Raw genomic sequence first — 17,113 nt, forward strand, 5'->3', positions numbered from 1 at the left:
TGTGCCTCTTGATGAGTACACTTATCTGAGGTGTGAAAAGCCACAGGGTTCTGAATTCTAATATTATCATCAAATATGTGGATAATATTAAAAATGTTAACAACTGTGTTTGCAAAATAATTTCTGGCAAATATTATATATTTCAGTTGTTCTCATTTTCAAAATATTTCCCTGTATCCTAAGTCTAAATGATTTAACTGGAAATGTTTTTGTAAGTTTCTGTTTGCAAGAAACATTGGATGAAGATAGTATTTGCAGAAAGTTTTTTATTACTGTGTAACTTTATGCAATTGCATTGCTTCCCGTGAAGGGTGTGTGCAAAATTGTTAGCCTCTCATTTGTGTCAGAGCATTTGCAAATATGATTTAAGTGATTTTACAAAACTGTTTTTGTATTTTTGGCAGCTTGACTACAAAAGGCAAAATATGTTTGTTCTAACAGGATTATTAGATGGTTGAAAGACATAATTTTTATGAGCATCTAATTTGAATCAATAATACAACTTGTTTAGAAACACAATTTAACACAAAACAGAAGTGTATTAATCCTACAAAACCCATCCAGTCTTGTTTTTTCTATAGCCCAAGTCAATAGGAGTTGAAATGTTTTTTAGTTGTAAATGAGTTAACCCTTAAAGAGCTGTATTGTTTTGCAGTACAAGATCCCTCAGTGCTGAATTGTTTGAGAAAAGAAAGAGGAAAACTGCACAGATTTTAAATTGCATGTATTTCAAGAAATATACACAATAGATACACAAACACTATATAAAAAATGATGATAGATGTCTGAACTTTATTATTAGCATCAAGGCACACAATTTAACACAAAACAGAAGTGTATTAATCCTACAAAACCCATCCAGTCTTGTTTTTTCTATAGCCCAAGTCAATAGGAGTTGAAATGTTTTTTAGTTGTAAATGAGTTAACCCATAAAGAGCTGTATTGTTTTGCAGTACAAGATCCCTCAGTGCTGAATTGTTTGAGAAAAGAAATAGGAAAACTGCACAGATTTTAAATTGCATGTATTTCAAGAAATATACACAATAGATACACAAACACTATATGAAAAATGATGATAGATGTCTGAACTTTATTATTAGCATCAAGGCACATGTATAAGTTTAGCATATTTGCATGTACAGGTGCAAATACAGGCAAAACAACAAGTTATGATTGTATTTCATCTGTATTTTTGCTTGGTTTTTTAATGGAAAAGTTCAAATATATTCTAAGAAATATTATATTCTTTAGTAGTTCAACCATATACATGTAATGTCTGTCACAATGTTATATCTAAATTATGATAATCACAGGTAAAGAAAAGGTAATAGTTTTGTAAACATCCACTCCATGAATGTCAGAGGTAAGTTTAGACCCCCAGAGTCAGTAATAAATGTTCATGAAAAATTTTCACTTGTTATTTATTCTAATATCATCAAAACTTAGGATCATAACTGGTGAATAAAACTCAGCAAATGCTTCATTTTTTTTCAATCATTGGGTAGATATTTTGTAAAGGGTCACCTTGATTGTTCTCATCTGGCAGGTGTAAATGGCTTTAGAATAGCTAGAAATCATTCCGATACTCTTTTCTTTGCTGAAGTATGGGGTTGATATAACATCATCAGTAGCCCAGTAGGAATCGAGATCAGATTTATGTACCAAAGCCATTGCTATAATCAATGCAAAACAGAGGTTTAGCTGCTCAGGTGTGACAGGCTGACATTTCTTCATGTGACTATTCTCCTTCAAGTCTTCCTATGAACTCTCTGATCTACATAACGATTTGTTTGATCTACTATCAGATGCAATAATTTGTCATCAAAAAAAGTCCTAGTCCATAGGTTCAGTATTCGCCATCTTGACATTTAATTTTGAATTGCCATTGAATGTGGGGTTGACAGGCATGCCATCTTTCTTTGTCCAGCCAGCATGTACATCAGACTCCATTTCCACGTCAGTTCCTGGCTCAAAATCACTCATGGGTATTTCCATCAACACTTCGCCAGCTCCAATGATTTCATCCTCCTCAAATCCTTCAAAATCATTATCATCATCACTATCAGAAGCCAGTATTTGTTGCAAGAAATTACCATCATATTCAGAGTCAGCCATTGTAATTTTTTCCAGGTACCACATGCTCAAAAGCAAGTATTTGTAAAACTTTAACTAAATGCATAGTAAAGTACAACAGAATGCTTGTTCCAGGCCCCAATAAACCATTCAAATATAGTTTTACAAGCAGCCATGGCTAGCTGAAGTAACAGGATGCATACATTGTTGCTTACCTGGAAAATGACTTAAGTCGCGACAAGCACTACAATACATCGACCGACAGCACGACTAATGTTGTGACTAGCACTTTAATGATTAACATTAATTCACAAACTAAGAAAAATGCCAGATGTTAACATGGCTGAGGTTTCAGATGCGTTTTTAAGATATAACAGGGCAAGTAAGCAATTTGACAGTGGCAGCAATGCTTAACTCCCTTTGATACATTTTTGTCATAGACTTAAAATAGATTAAACATGTGCCATCTTTAATTACAGATGTGGAGAAAGATGTGATAAAGGCACATTTGGTGTCAGGTGTGAAGAAAAATGCTATTGTAAAAATGAGGCTTCTTGTAATGCCAGCAATGGCCGCTGCACATGTACACCGGGTAAGACCTGATTTTTAATAGAGTAATCTTTTATTCTCGCACAAACCTAATATTATTTACAGTTGTGTTTATATTTAAATTCTGCATTAGTTACAGAAAGTGAAAATGTCTCAGATCTTTGAACCTAAGTCCTATGGTCAGGTTTTCAAGTTAGATTTTTATACCCCACCATATAAGTGGTTTGGGCATTGAATAGGTAATGGTTTCCATCCATCCCTCAGTCACATTTTGGTTGAGTTTTGCACTCGGGTCATTAAAATCACATTATTGTGTTATTTTTAAGTATATGCAGAATACACAAATAGGAAAAAAACCTGAAATTTTAAGTATTATATAGCTCCAATTCATTATAGTTCTCACAATTATAAAATGATTTCATATTCTAATATGATTTCACATTATAACATGATTCCATATTATAACATGATTTCACATTATAACATGATTTCACATTATTACATGATTTCATGTATAACATGATTTCATGTATAACATGATTTCTCATAACATCATTTCACATATAACATGATTTCACATTATTACGTGATTTCACATTAAAACATGATTTCATGTATAACATGATTTCACATTATAACATTTCACATTATCACATGGTTCCACATATAAAATAATTTCACATATAACATGATTTCACATTATAACATGATTCCACATAAAATAATTTCACATATAACATGATTTCACATTATAACATGATTTCACATATAACATGATTTTACATTATAACGTAATTCCACATATATCATGATGTCACATTATAACAAAAATCCACACAATCATGATTTCACATTATAACATGATTTCACATTACATGGTTCCACATATACCATGATTTCACTTATATGATTTCACAGTATAACATGATTCCATATATAACATGATTCCACATATAGCATGATTTCACATTCTAACATAATTCCACCTATAACATGATTTCACATTATAACATGATTTCACATGTATCATGATTTCACATTATAACATGATTCTATATATAATGTGATTTCACATATAACATGATTTCATATTATAATATGATTCCACATATAACACAATTTCACATTATAACATGATTCCACATATAACTTCATATCACATTATTACACGATTTCACATATAACATGATTCCACAGATAACACGATTTCACATTATAATATGATTTCACATTATAATATAATTTCATATAAGATTATTTTGCAATATAACATGATTTCACATTATAACATAATTTCATTTTCCAACATGATTCCACATATAACACGATTTCACATTATAACATAATTCCACATATATCATGATTTCACATTATAACAGTTTCATATTATAAGATGATTTCACATATAACATGATTTCACATTATAATATGATTCCACATATAACATGATTTCACATTATAACATGATTCTATATATAATGTGATTCCACCTATAGCATGATTTCACATTATAATATGATTCCACATATAACATGATTTCACATTATGACATGATTCCACATTATAACATGATTCCACATATAACATGATTTCACATACACTGTCATATTGCCATAGTCTTTGTGAATAGAATTTTTTTTACAAATTAAAAATAATAAAAATAAATTAAAAATTAGCAATATACTTGAGCTCAAAATTTCATGTACTTAAAAATTGCCTGTCAAAACCATTGTACTTAAAAATGCATGTCAGAACCATTGTATTTAAAAATGCATGTCAGAACCATTTTGCTTAAAAATTGCATGTCAGAACCATTATACATAAAAAATTGTATGTTAGAACCATTGTACTTAAAAAATTGCATGCCAGAACCATTGTAATTAAAAATTGCATGTCAGAACCATGGTACTTAAAAAATTGCATGCCAGAACCATTGTAAATAAAAATTGCATGTCAGAACCAGTGTACTTAAAAATGCATGTCAGAACCATTGTACCTAAACAATACATGTCAGAACCATTTTACTTTAAAAGATTGCATGACAAAACCATTGTACTTAAAAATGCATGTCAGAACCATTTTACTTAAAAATTGCCTGTCAAAACCATTGTACTTAAAAAATTGCATGTTAGATTCATTGTACCTAAAACAATGCATGTCAGAACCATCATACTTAAAACTGCATGTCAGAACCATAGAGCTTTAAAACAATTTATGTCAGAACTATTGTACTTGAAAAAAATGTATGCTAGAACCATGGTACTTAGGCTGGACATCAGCAGATTTTGTTTTCACAATCTACCCTTGTCTCTAATAAGTGACTTTAACCATTAAAGTGCTATATTGTTTTGTAGTACAAGATCCCTCAGTGCTGAATTGTTTGAAAAAAAAAGAAGAAAACTCCACAGTATTTAAATTGCATGTATTTCAAGAAATACACACAATAGATACAAAAACTCTATATGAAAAATGATGGTGGATGTCTAAACTTTAAGATTAGCATCAAGGCACATGTATAAGTTTAGCATATTTGCATGTACAGGTGCAAATACAGGTAAAACGACAAGTTATGATTGTATTTCATCTGTATTTTTGTTTGTTTTTTAATGGAAAAGTTCAAATATATGTAAGAAATATTATATTCTTTAGTAGTTCATCCATGTACATGTACATGTTAAATCTGTCACAATGTTATATCTAAATTGTGAAAATCACAGGTAAAGAAAAGGTAACATTTTTGTAAACATCCACTCTATGAATGTCAGAGGTAAGTTTAGATCCCCAGAGTCAGTAATAAATGTTCATGAAAATTTTTCACTTGTTATTTTTTCTAATATATTTGCTTTATCTCATGTCCACTTGTGAGCTTACAGAGTCACCTGTTGTGTTTATTACCTGTTCAGGTGTTATCTAATTCATATGAACTACTACATTCACTTTGTTTTTAATTTACACATGTGTGGAATAACCTGAAACAATCAGGTACACAAAGTGCCACTTGGCATGTCTCACAACTGAAAGATGTTTGCTTTCTTCTGTATCCCTCACGGTCCTTTCTTCTCTTGTTACAAGCAACACAGTCACATGCAGGTTGTGCTTTTTTAGCTCCAGGTGTAGCTGGAATAAATTCAGGGAAATGCCTCCGAACAAGGCATTCGGGTTGCTCACCAGCAAATTTTCGTCCTCTCCTAGTAGGTTCTGACACATCTCCTGCTCCTGAACCAATGACTTCACTTCTGAAACACAGAAATCATGGTGACTTAGTTTCTTCTGCACAGGTGAGAATTTCAGGTACAACTGATAGGCGTTTACCATACATACATTCAACAGATGAAAAAATAGTTTTCTTCACCATTTCCTGGATTTCCTTGCTACAGGATTGTATTGGTTAAATTGGTCACTTAAATCTACTCCTCCCATGTTTTGCACCTAATCCACAATACATATGGGTTTCATTACAGGTGTGTTTGTTACAAAATTTGTTTTATTGATCACTGCTACCTTATCTTCATGAAAACTTGAGATCATAGTTACATCTCGCTTGTCACATTTCACCAGTAGCAAATTGTCCTTTCTGCAAAAATACACTCACCCTGGTTTAGTTTTTTTTTAACCTTCATTGCCTCAGCAACACCTACTCTATTTGTTCACAAGGTTCCACATGCAGAGGTATTTAGCAACTGAAGTTCGTTAAAAATTTCAGGTGATGAATAATAGTTATCCATATATACTCTTTGACCTTTATTCAAAAGACTACACTTGCAAAGCAAACCAATCACAATTTTTGTTGGTTTACTCAGCTCATCGTGTTTAGTTGTAGTCCTTCACAATAATTGTTAAGGTCTCCACCTGTTTTACCAGCATAAATGTGGTAGCCAATACAATATCCATTGCTTGCCTCACACACCTGGAACAGCTTTATTCCAAACTTGTTAGGTTTGGCAGGGTTATAAACTTGAAATTTCAGACGACCTTTCCAAGGGCAGGTAGCCTCATCAAAACTCAGGTTCATATCTGGTGAATAAACCTCAGCAAATGTTTCATTTGTTTCAATCATTGGGCAGATCTTGTGTAAAGTGTCACCTTGATTATTTTCGTTCTCTGCCAGGTGTAAATTGCTTAAAATAGCTAGAAATCTGTCCCTACTCATTTTGTGGCTGAAGTATGGGGTTGATATCACATCATCAGTAGCCCAGTAGGAATCGAGATCAGATTTATGTACCAAACCCATTGCTATAATCAATGCAAAAAGGAGTATCAGCCGGTCAGTTGTGAAAGGCTGCCATTTTTTCGTGCAACTGTTCTCCTTCAAGTCTGCTCCATTAACTCTCTGATCTTCATAACAGTTTGTTTGATCTACTATCAGATGCAATAACTCGTCATCAAAAAAATTCTTAAATAGTTGAACGGTTCAGTAATTCACCATCTCGACATTTAATTTTGAATTACCAGTGAATGGGGGTGGGTTGACAGGCATGCCATCTTTTCTCGTCCAGCCAGCATGTACATCAGACTACATTTCCATGTCAATTCCTGGCTCAAAATCACTCATGGGTGTTTCCATCAACACTTTGCCAGCTCCAGTAATTTCATTCTCCTCAAATCCTTAAAAATTATTGCCATCATCACTATCAGAAGTCAGTATTTGTTGCAAGAAATCACCATTGTATTTAGCATCAGCCATTTAAATTTTTTCCAGGTACCAAATGTTCAGAAGCGAGTATTTGTAAAACTTCTTTGCTAAATGCTTAGTAAAGTATAACAGAATGCTTGTTCCAGGCCTGACTATAAACCAGTCAAATATAGTTTTACAAATAGTCATGTCAGTTTGAAGTAATAGGATGTGTACATTGTTGCCTACCTGGAAAACGACAAAGTTGCAACAAGCACTATGAGACCTCGACCAACAGCGCGACTAATGTTGTGACTAGCACGGTAAGGGTTAATTGTATTCAGTGAATGTCAGATTCCTAACAAACCCAATATTATCTGTGTCCCAGTGAGCAACTGCTGAGTTGATCGGTCATCTGTTGAACACAGCTGCATGGTTAGAAGAATGATTCATGATATAATCTACTCCAAAAAGATGAATGTCTGATATCAATAGTAACTTGTCATAAATCTAAAGAGAAATGTCTAATAAACATTCAGTTCAGTGAGTGAAATTAGTTATTATGGGGAAAATGCATTTCCAAAGGGGAAGATGGACTGAGAGAAATGTTTTGATCAAATTTAAGACCAACTTCCTTTGCACAAATAGAACTATACATGCATAAATAACATAATCATGGATGGGCATACTGTTGTTTATATTGATCAAACGTGTGAGTGTCCGAGCCACACTGTAAGAATTTTTTTTTTACAAAGGCTGAAGGAATAAGTCTTCCTTTCAAATAAGGTGAAAAGATTATTAGTGGGCATGCTGCTGCTGAAAAAGGCTTCAGACGAAGTTCAAAACTGACTTTTAAATTTAAAGAGACAGACAAATTTGGTAATTTCTGCATATGGCTCACAGAGATACTCCTACCAAATGTGGAGTCCAGTTCCATCCTAGTAATAGACAATAACTCATGTCCAGGAAGATCACTGTCCATTATCTGTCACAATAAACATGGAGATGCAAGACTCATGCCTTTGTTAAAACAGAACGTCCTTGTGCCTAACTGAATTTTTTCCTTTTTCCTTAGTCAATGAGAATTTCAGCGTATCATATATACTCAAATATAATTTTGAAAAAGTTACAAACAACATACACCCTGCACTGGCAGATGAGGGTCATTGCTGTTTGTTCTACTGATTACTTCTGACAAACTACATCAACCCAGATCTGTCAGTTCACTATGCAGTGTTGATCTAGTTCTATGCAGTGTTCAGTGGGATGTGAATATATGCAATAATTATTAGTAGAATTTATCATGGGTCATTTTTAAGTTTTCAAAAACAACCAGGATTTCAAGAAATGCTTTTGTTTCAGGATCTATCTCTTAAGATGATTTTAGGTTTTCATTCTATAACCGCAACTTTTGTTATTAATATTTTAATATTTCTTTTGAATCATTGATCAAGTTTTTCATTTTGTAATGTCTTCTTTTTCTATTAATCAGATTTTGTTTTTTTATTTTAATCCATCAAGTCCTGCTTAATGGTTACACATTATATGCATCTTCGGCTTTTTCTCCATTGTCTTTATTTACCACAAAGATGTCTATTTGTATTACAGTTGTACTTTGTCCCATTTTTCAGGCTGGAATGGAACATTTTGTACAACTCCCTGTGTTGGATATTATGGGCTGAACTGTGCCTCTCCGTGTCTTTGCTCATCAGAGACCTCACTATGTGACCCATTTGATGGGACCTGTACATGCAAGCCTGGATACACTGGAAAATATTGCACTGAGCAATGCAGTGTAAGTAAATGTCACTTCTACAGTAATTTGCATTTAAAGTTATCTCATGTCTAGAGAAAACCTAATTTTAAGCAGTTAAACATGCTAAATTAATAGTCTTCAAGGCAAATACTTCACTGAACTTCAAAGTTGGATAATAAAAAGTATATTCAAGTAAAATTACAGAAACATGAAAGCACACAAAAAATATATTTACTTTATCAACTGTTCATTTTTTTTAAGTGATCCATAAAATGTGTCATATGTTAAACTCTGTTCACAACATTATCAGATTACACCGAAATATTTGCAATTAAAAACCACATGGCATGGTCCTTTACAGTGTTTTCTATAGCACATTGAATTGGTCAGCATGAAATTCGGACATAGCAATAGAATTTCAGAAATCCGTTGGACTTCATTATATCTTGAGATTTCACCAAATATTTATATAATTCCTTGTATTTTGCTATATCCTTGTGAACAATATATTGAAGTTTTTCGAGGTTTTTTTTTGTAGATACTCTTTTGCCAGATTGCATGCAAGGATCGAGGCATGAACTTAGTAAATGAAATTTTTATGCAAGATTTACCAAAAGCATTGGATCTTTTTAATATATGGTATGTGTACTTTTTACACCATTATGTTTCTTAGGTGATGTCATGAGACAAAAGAAGGTATAGGTACAGTGACGTTGTCAGAGTATTGTTTTTGGTGTTTTTTTAGGCCTGGATGTTTGGCAGTCAGTGTTCGCAGTTGTGTAGCAGTTACTGTGACCGGACCAATAGTTTGGGTTGTCATCATGTGACAGGGGAATGTATCTGCAAGCCAGGGTGGAATGGCAAGTATCGATGGATTCATTCTTTTAAATTTTGAGGTATTTTGAATCATTGGTTCTAAACATTTTAGGAATGATTTTTTGTATATGTGACAGCTCCAATTTTGACACGTAAGGTAGGCTTTAATGTATAATTAATGCAGCCAGATGTTAATGTCATAAATCCAGATTGGATGTCACATAATACATTGGCTGGTCAAAGTCCATACATTAAATTGTTATCCTTATGATTTTAAGTGTACAGCCATTTATAACACTGACCGACATGTCAGTATACCCTTGATCTACCAGCACATTATGTCCCTTCATCTACCAGGACAGTATGCCTATGACCTGCCAGCACAGTATGCCCCTGATCTGCCAGCACAGTATGCCCCAGATCTACTAGCACCTTATATCCTTGATCTAGAAAAGTATGCAGACTGTGTTATTAGATTGACATTATAATGTCCTAGCAGATCAAAGTCATACTGTAATGGCAGATCATGGTCATAATGTGTTCATTGATCAAGGTCACATCGTAACTGTAGATCATTGTCATACTGTGCAGGTAGATCCACGTCAAACTTTGCAGGTCGATTAGTTCATTATGTGCTGGCAGATCAAGGGCACAGTGTGCTGGTAGATCATAAGCATATTGTGAATCTAGTGCACACTGTGGTAGATCATTGGCATACTGCACAGGTAGATCAGGGGCATACAATGTTGGCAGATAAGGGCCATGGCTTGGTGGTAGACAGGTGGCAAAATGTGCTTATGGATTAGGAGCATAATATGTTGATAGGTCATGGATATTCTGTCCTTTTAGATCATGGCATCATGTGCAGATTGATCATCGAATAATGTGCAGATGGATCAGTGTCATAATATGGTGGTAGATCATGGCATAACGTGCAGATAGATCATGATCATAATATGCGGGTAGATCAGGGTATAACATGATGGTAGATCAGGGTCATACCATGCTAGTAGATTAGAGTCATAACATGCTGGTGGACTGGGATCAAAACATGCTGGTAGATCAGGATTCTAGCATGCTGGAAGATTAGGGTCATAACATGGTGGTAGATTAGGGTTATAGCATGGTGGTAGATCAGGGTCATAAAATGCTTTCAGACTAGGGTCATAACATGCTGGTAGATTAGGGTCATAACATGTTGGTAGATTAGGGTCATAACATGGTGGTAGATTATGGTTATTGCATGGTGGTAGATCAGGGTCATAACATGCTGGTAGATTAGGGTTATACCATGGTGGTAGATTAGGGTTATAACATAGTGGTAGATCAAGGTCATAAAATGCTTTCAGACTAGGGTCATTCCTGTACGAAATAATTAGGTGGGTTCCACCTGGAACTTAAGCAGACTCTAGGCGGAATCTGCCTAAAATGTTAAAAATCTGGTTAATACAAAGGCGGACATGGAAAATTTGAGAAATCAAACATAAATCCATCTAGAGTCTGTCTAACTCTAAGATGGACTTTTGTCAAATTCCTGCTATAAATACATCTTCAGGCATAATTTTGGACTTGGTTGATTTTCCACCTACCATCGTGGTGGAATTAGGAACTTAGTCACTGGCATCTATTATATGAAAGGAAGAATCTGGACTTAGTTTATTTTCTAACCAACATCTAGGCGGAATGAAGAACTTAGTCATTTATATCAGTTAAATAAGGCATAATTAGGACTTGGCTTTTGTGTGTCTATAAAGTTAAATGACTGAAAATATAGTGATATTTTGTGATTGTAATATCACTGACAGTTCAATAAAAATATCAGTAAAAATATCAGTACGATATAATAACATTTATTGTTTCTTGTATAATTTGAATGATTTTCAACAGCATTTATATTTCCTGTTTCTGATAGCTGTAATTATATTGTTTATTTTTGGCACAATTTATAACTTCTTCCACAGCTTTCCTTGTTAAATTTCTTTTTCAAATTAAAAACTTTTTTTAAAATAAGGCTCTATCCGGTCCCATTCCACAACGAGCTTTCAAATAAGTACTTGTTCCGTTTATTGTTGAACAGAGGATCATTGTATAAAGCTTTCTGATTGGTCAAAATTTTGTAATTGCCCAATGGGTAGCAAGAATTTATATTTTTGATTCTTGATCCTGAAATCGATTGTTATGCTTGTTGAGTTCCATTATTACACAAATTGCATCAGGATCCAAGAGTACAAACCAAATACAATACAAACCATGTGTAGCCTACCATGAGTTGAAAAATGGGTAGATATCTTGAGCAAAGTAATTAAAAAACGTAATGTCATTGTAACAAGATAACTGGGTTGGATTTCGGATTTACAAAAGAACACTTTTGATGGTGACACAAATACAATGTTTAATGATAGATGACTTGAATGAGAAAGTAATTATGATTAATGTGTGCATATATAATATCCAAATATTGGATCATTTAACATAATCCACACAAACTAGATAATAAAAATACAAATAAAAGCTTCACACAGTACAAGCACATGGGGTGAATGATTCACAGTGATTTCATAATGAAAGAACAATGTGTTTTACTCAAATAGTAAAAACTGGTATTTTACTCATATAGTAAAACTGTATTCACTCAGATAGTAAATAATGATGAAAACAAAGGGACAGATATACAAAATATCTTTACAGTCCCAAAAACCCCAAAGATTAGCCCATGGCTAAAATATCACATGTATGGAGTTACATACTCCATCTCCAGCACACTTGGCTACCAGTCGCACTGGTCAATCAAGCAAGCAGCTCCCACCAATCTCGGTCAGCAACGCCTGATCACCTACTATTTGACCAGCAACACTTTACTCAGCTCTACGGCTGCTATGGTTCAGCTTCACAGCTGCTATGGTCAGTTCCTATGGTTAGCTCTACAGCTTGTACCATGATGACATTGATCACTCCGATAATTCTGATCACTCTGGTTACTCTGGTCACCACTCTGATCATTCTGGTCAGCTGAAAATACATCTAACATCGTATACTATGCATGAAACGGGCATATACGATAAAATATAATGACGTTATATACAGTAAGCTACACAGAATACATTATTGGCACAATAATTTCAAAATAAACAAGTTCAGAAGTGAACCTAACTGTGCCGACAAGATTCATATGGTATTAAACATTTCTTAAAAATGCAACTTTATATATTGTTAATCACAAACAAGAATAGAAAATATTTGCATGATACTATGTAAGCCAAAGTTACATAGAAATATACAAAAATAAATGTGGTAGTACAATAATTATAAATTATACACAAGAAATTAATAACTCACATCTACAGCTGAAGATGTGCAAGTCCTTAAAGTAGACCGCTCACTAACAAGACATTCCGTAATGTAAAGATTTTGTCTTATGGTGAGGCATTTATACAAAGACAATGCCACAATACATGTCTGTGCACTGGAAGTATTCAGTTCTTCCCATTGAAAGCACTTCGCACGTGCGGCATAGGATGAACCGAACTCACTATTTCAAAATCTTTGTACAATATACATAAATCACCCTTGGGTATCGTTGTACACAAAAAAAGGAAACCCGAGTACATGTATTTAATAAATAAAAGGATTTATACAATTCCGTGACAGTTATTTTGATTTCTCAGCCCCAAAATATCCATTTTCATATTGTATGTTCAAAAAATCCTTATATAAGCCATTAATTGTCTTTGCATAATAGGGTGAAAAACATGGTATTTTTTGTTTTTCCACTCTCACAAAAATGTGATCATCACAATTACTCAAGTTCCTGAACAGGTTAACCATGAATGTCTATCAAAAGTTGAATTTTTCTTTTGATAAATTACTTCACAGACTCTAGAGATGGACCATAAATAAACCCTGGTGATGAGATGTTCTTCTGTCTGTTTGTTTTAGTACAGACTTGTGTGACAGTGTGTTTTTTATTGTGGATTAGCAAGAATGTTAATATGATTTTTCCATTTCAGGCTTGAACTGCAAGTCCCCCTGTCCTGCCAATAAGTGGGGCCCTAATTGCCTGAACAACTGCAACTGTAAAAATGATGGAACATGTGACAACAGCACTGGGTCTTGTATCTGTCCCCCAGGGTACCAGGGCACCTACTGTGAACAGAGTAAGTTTTAGACATGTATGTTTTATTTAGTGTTGTATTGTGTACATTTTACCTGCATCAGTATGTAATCTGTGAAAACTTGAACCCCGTAAATAATAGTGAAATCATAGTGTACTCCTCTAATTCAGTAGTTTTATAAAATACATTTTAATCTGTAGAACAGTTAGACGTTTATATTAAGCATACAGATAATTCATTGTTGGGACAGGATGACTTTTTGCTTGTATTGCACATACCAATGAAAAAGAAAAACAAGTATAGGCCTGATTCAAGGAATACAAAGAGGAGCTTTGTTTTTCAGAATGTCGTGGGAACACATATGGCAAGGACTGTGCCTTCCAATGTCCAGTATGTGGGAAATATGAGCTGTGTAACCCAGTCACTGGTGTGTGTGAACTTACCAGCTGTCCACCTGGTTACACTGGGCCCAATTGTCAATTTGGTGAGTATTTATCCTAGTCACTGTATCTGCATATTTAGATAATATACAAGGGCCATGCTTGCTACGTATTTTTGTTGATTAATGTTATTTCCTGAAATAAGTTTTTATTTAAGTTTCATAAAATGTTGAAAGACATGTCTCTTGAAAAAGTTAGTACAGGATATATGTTTTAGTTCTGGTGTTGATTTAGATGTGGTCAGTCAATGGTTCAGAGGTTTATTTCTTTATTACTTATTCTGACATTTTTTCAGATTGTCCACCAAATACCTATGGTCAAAACTGCTCAGGAATATGCAGTAAGGACTGTGATGTCACAAAGGCATACTGTGATGCTGTCACAGGGAAGTGTATCTGCTATCCAGGATTGTATGGTCCCAACTGTCAGTACTGTAAGTTTAAAATTCAACTCTCAGTACTGTAAGTTTAAAATTAACTGTCAATACTGTAAGTTTAAAATTCAACTGTCAATACTGTAAGTTTAAAATTAACTGTCAATACTGTAAGTTTAAAATTCAACTGTCAGTACTGTAAGTTTAAAATTCAACTCTCAGTACTGTAAGTTTAAAATTCAACTGTCAATACTGTAAGTTTAAATTTCAACTGTCAATACTGTAAGTTTAAAATTCAACTGTCGATCAACTGTCGATACCATAAGTTTAAAATTCAGCTGTCAGTACTTAAGTTTAAAATTCAACTGTCAAGACTGTAAGTTTAAAGTTTGATTATCAGTTGTTAAGTGTGTCAGTAATAAATGACTGCACAGCTTTTATTTGTTCGTGTTATGTCAGTACATCCCAAAACCTTTATGTGCAACTATTTCTCCATCTTTATATGGTATGTATTGAGTCTTGGAAAACATTGTTTGACTGCATGAAGGTCTGTCATCAAACTCCAATAACGGTAGTTTTGAGCTCACCTACACTAAGTAGAAAAAAGCTTATGCTATACACCTGATATCTTAGTCATTATTTTCATCAGCTATTTACACTGCTCCAGTGGCCTAAGTGGTTAGAGCGTCCACAGGAGGTCGTGGGTTTGAACCCTGGCTGAGTCGTACCAAAGACTTATAAAACGGTACTAGCAGCTGCTTTGCTTGGTGCTCAGCATAAGAGTTTAGTGTTAAGGCTGGTCGGCCTGGTGTCAGGATAATGTGACTGGGTGAGACATGATGGTACATGTCTGCAGCATGATGCCCCAGTGCTAGAAATAACTATAAACTGACACACTGCAGATGTCACAACGATATGACTGGAAGATTGTGAAAGCTACATTAGAAATCCAAATCACACACACATCAGCTATATACATTGTATATGATTCTTGTATGAGTAACTAGTCCATCTTTTGTTAGATTAATTCCCTGAAATTTTGCAGGCATTTGGAAATAAGGTGAACATGTGAATATAGTTATGTTAGTATGTTTCACTGAAGATTTATTTCCCAAGTTATGCCCCATTTGATGTTAAATTTATATACTGTGTTTTATATTTTTTGTGTGCACAACTTGAATCATCAGGTCAACATGTGCAGATCATGTGCATGTCAGTTTTGTGTGCTTTTGTGGTTCTTTCATCAGAAGAGTTTTTATAGAGTTATGGCCCTTTTTGTCAGCAAATGTATATAGTATTAAAATAATCCTCTTTTGCCTAGCTGGAGTTTTAGCTTTCGATTACCCTAAAACTTGGGAGACATTATTGAAATCAGGTGAACATGTGCATATTTATTTAGAGGTTTTCATGCTCCATTATGAATATCCTTTAATGTTAATGCATATATGAATACATTCTGCCACAGTAGTATCACTTAGCTTAATAGCCTAACAGTGCTGGTGCGCCGTGAAAATAACATAACAGTACTATCACTTACCTTACTCTACCCATTAAAACTGAAAGGCAGGCAGGGGGCATCTATCAAAGATTTTGCAAAGAGATAGTTCACCCAAATTGATTTCCGACTTTATGACAGTACATGTAAAATTGTGCTCCAGTACAAAAGGGAAGAACAGTGCTACTGGTATCTGCAATGAAAGTCATTTTGTCTCACCTACAAAAATTTCACAGAAGGCTAGATGTGGTAGACACAATATCCATCCATCCATCCATCTGTCTGGCATTAACTTTTTCTTACAGTGTTCTTAAAAGGCAACACTATCTTTTTCATAAGGAGATCATCATCAGACTCTGCCTCAGATGTATCTGGGCAAAACATTTGGGTGGAGGAGAGGGGAGAGGCAGATTGACTGCCAGGAGATTGAATGTCATGGTCACAGAGAGCAATTGTTTAAATTTAAGATGGTGGTCAATGGTTTAAGTTTTGTATCTGCCAGTAATATTCAATAATTACTTTTATAAATTAACATGAGAAAAATAAAGATGTTTGCCATAGATTATTAATATTATACCTGATGTGGAGGTCAGCAGGTCAGAGGTCATAGTTACAATGATCGTTGTAAATTTTTGGGACAACACTTGTATCATGTGTCTATTAATAGGAATTAGATTTACAGCTAGATTCACCAATGTACGTATCACATCCTGTGGGATCATAGGTCCAAAAATCAGAGGTGAAGGTCACAGTTTGAATTGTTTTTTAATCTCTTAAGGTAAGTTTTTTTTAGGTAGTAAGGTGATTTATGTTCAGTTTCCAAAAATGTATTGTTATTACATTTGTTACATATTAATAGAGGAATGGATAGTTCAAAAGGTCAGAGG

The 17,113-nt window shown here is 34.1% G+C and overlaps 1 protein-coding gene across 1 annotated transcript in view; it reads left to right on the forward strand.

The window, feature by feature from the left end:
* LOC149793773 (uncharacterized) overlaps positions 1 to 17,113 on the forward strand; it is a 128,853-nt gene that overhangs the window by 86,519 nt on the left and 25,221 nt on the right. Inside the window, exons 13-18 of the mRNA XM_089967764.1 lie at positions 2,553 to 2,665; positions 8,866 to 9,029; positions 9,736 to 9,850; positions 13,814 to 13,960; positions 14,262 to 14,402; positions 14,654 to 14,791. Of these exons, the coding sequence (XP_089823890.1) occupies positions 2,553 to 2,665; positions 8,866 to 9,029; positions 9,736 to 9,850; positions 13,814 to 13,960; positions 14,262 to 14,402; positions 14,654 to 14,791 (818 nt within the window). The remainder of the gene's footprint in view (positions 1 to 2,552; positions 2,666 to 8,865; positions 9,030 to 9,735; positions 9,851 to 13,813; positions 13,961 to 14,261; positions 14,403 to 14,653; positions 14,792 to 17,113) is intronic.

Source organism: Sinohyriopsis cumingii, chromosome 8 (assembly GCF_028554795.1).
Source record: "Sinohyriopsis cumingii isolate HCF-2022 chromosome 8, ASM2855479v2, whole genome shotgun sequence".
In the NCBI taxonomy this organism is placed as follows: Eukaryota; Metazoa; Mollusca; class Bivalvia; order Unionida; family Unionidae; genus Sinohyriopsis; species Sinohyriopsis cumingii.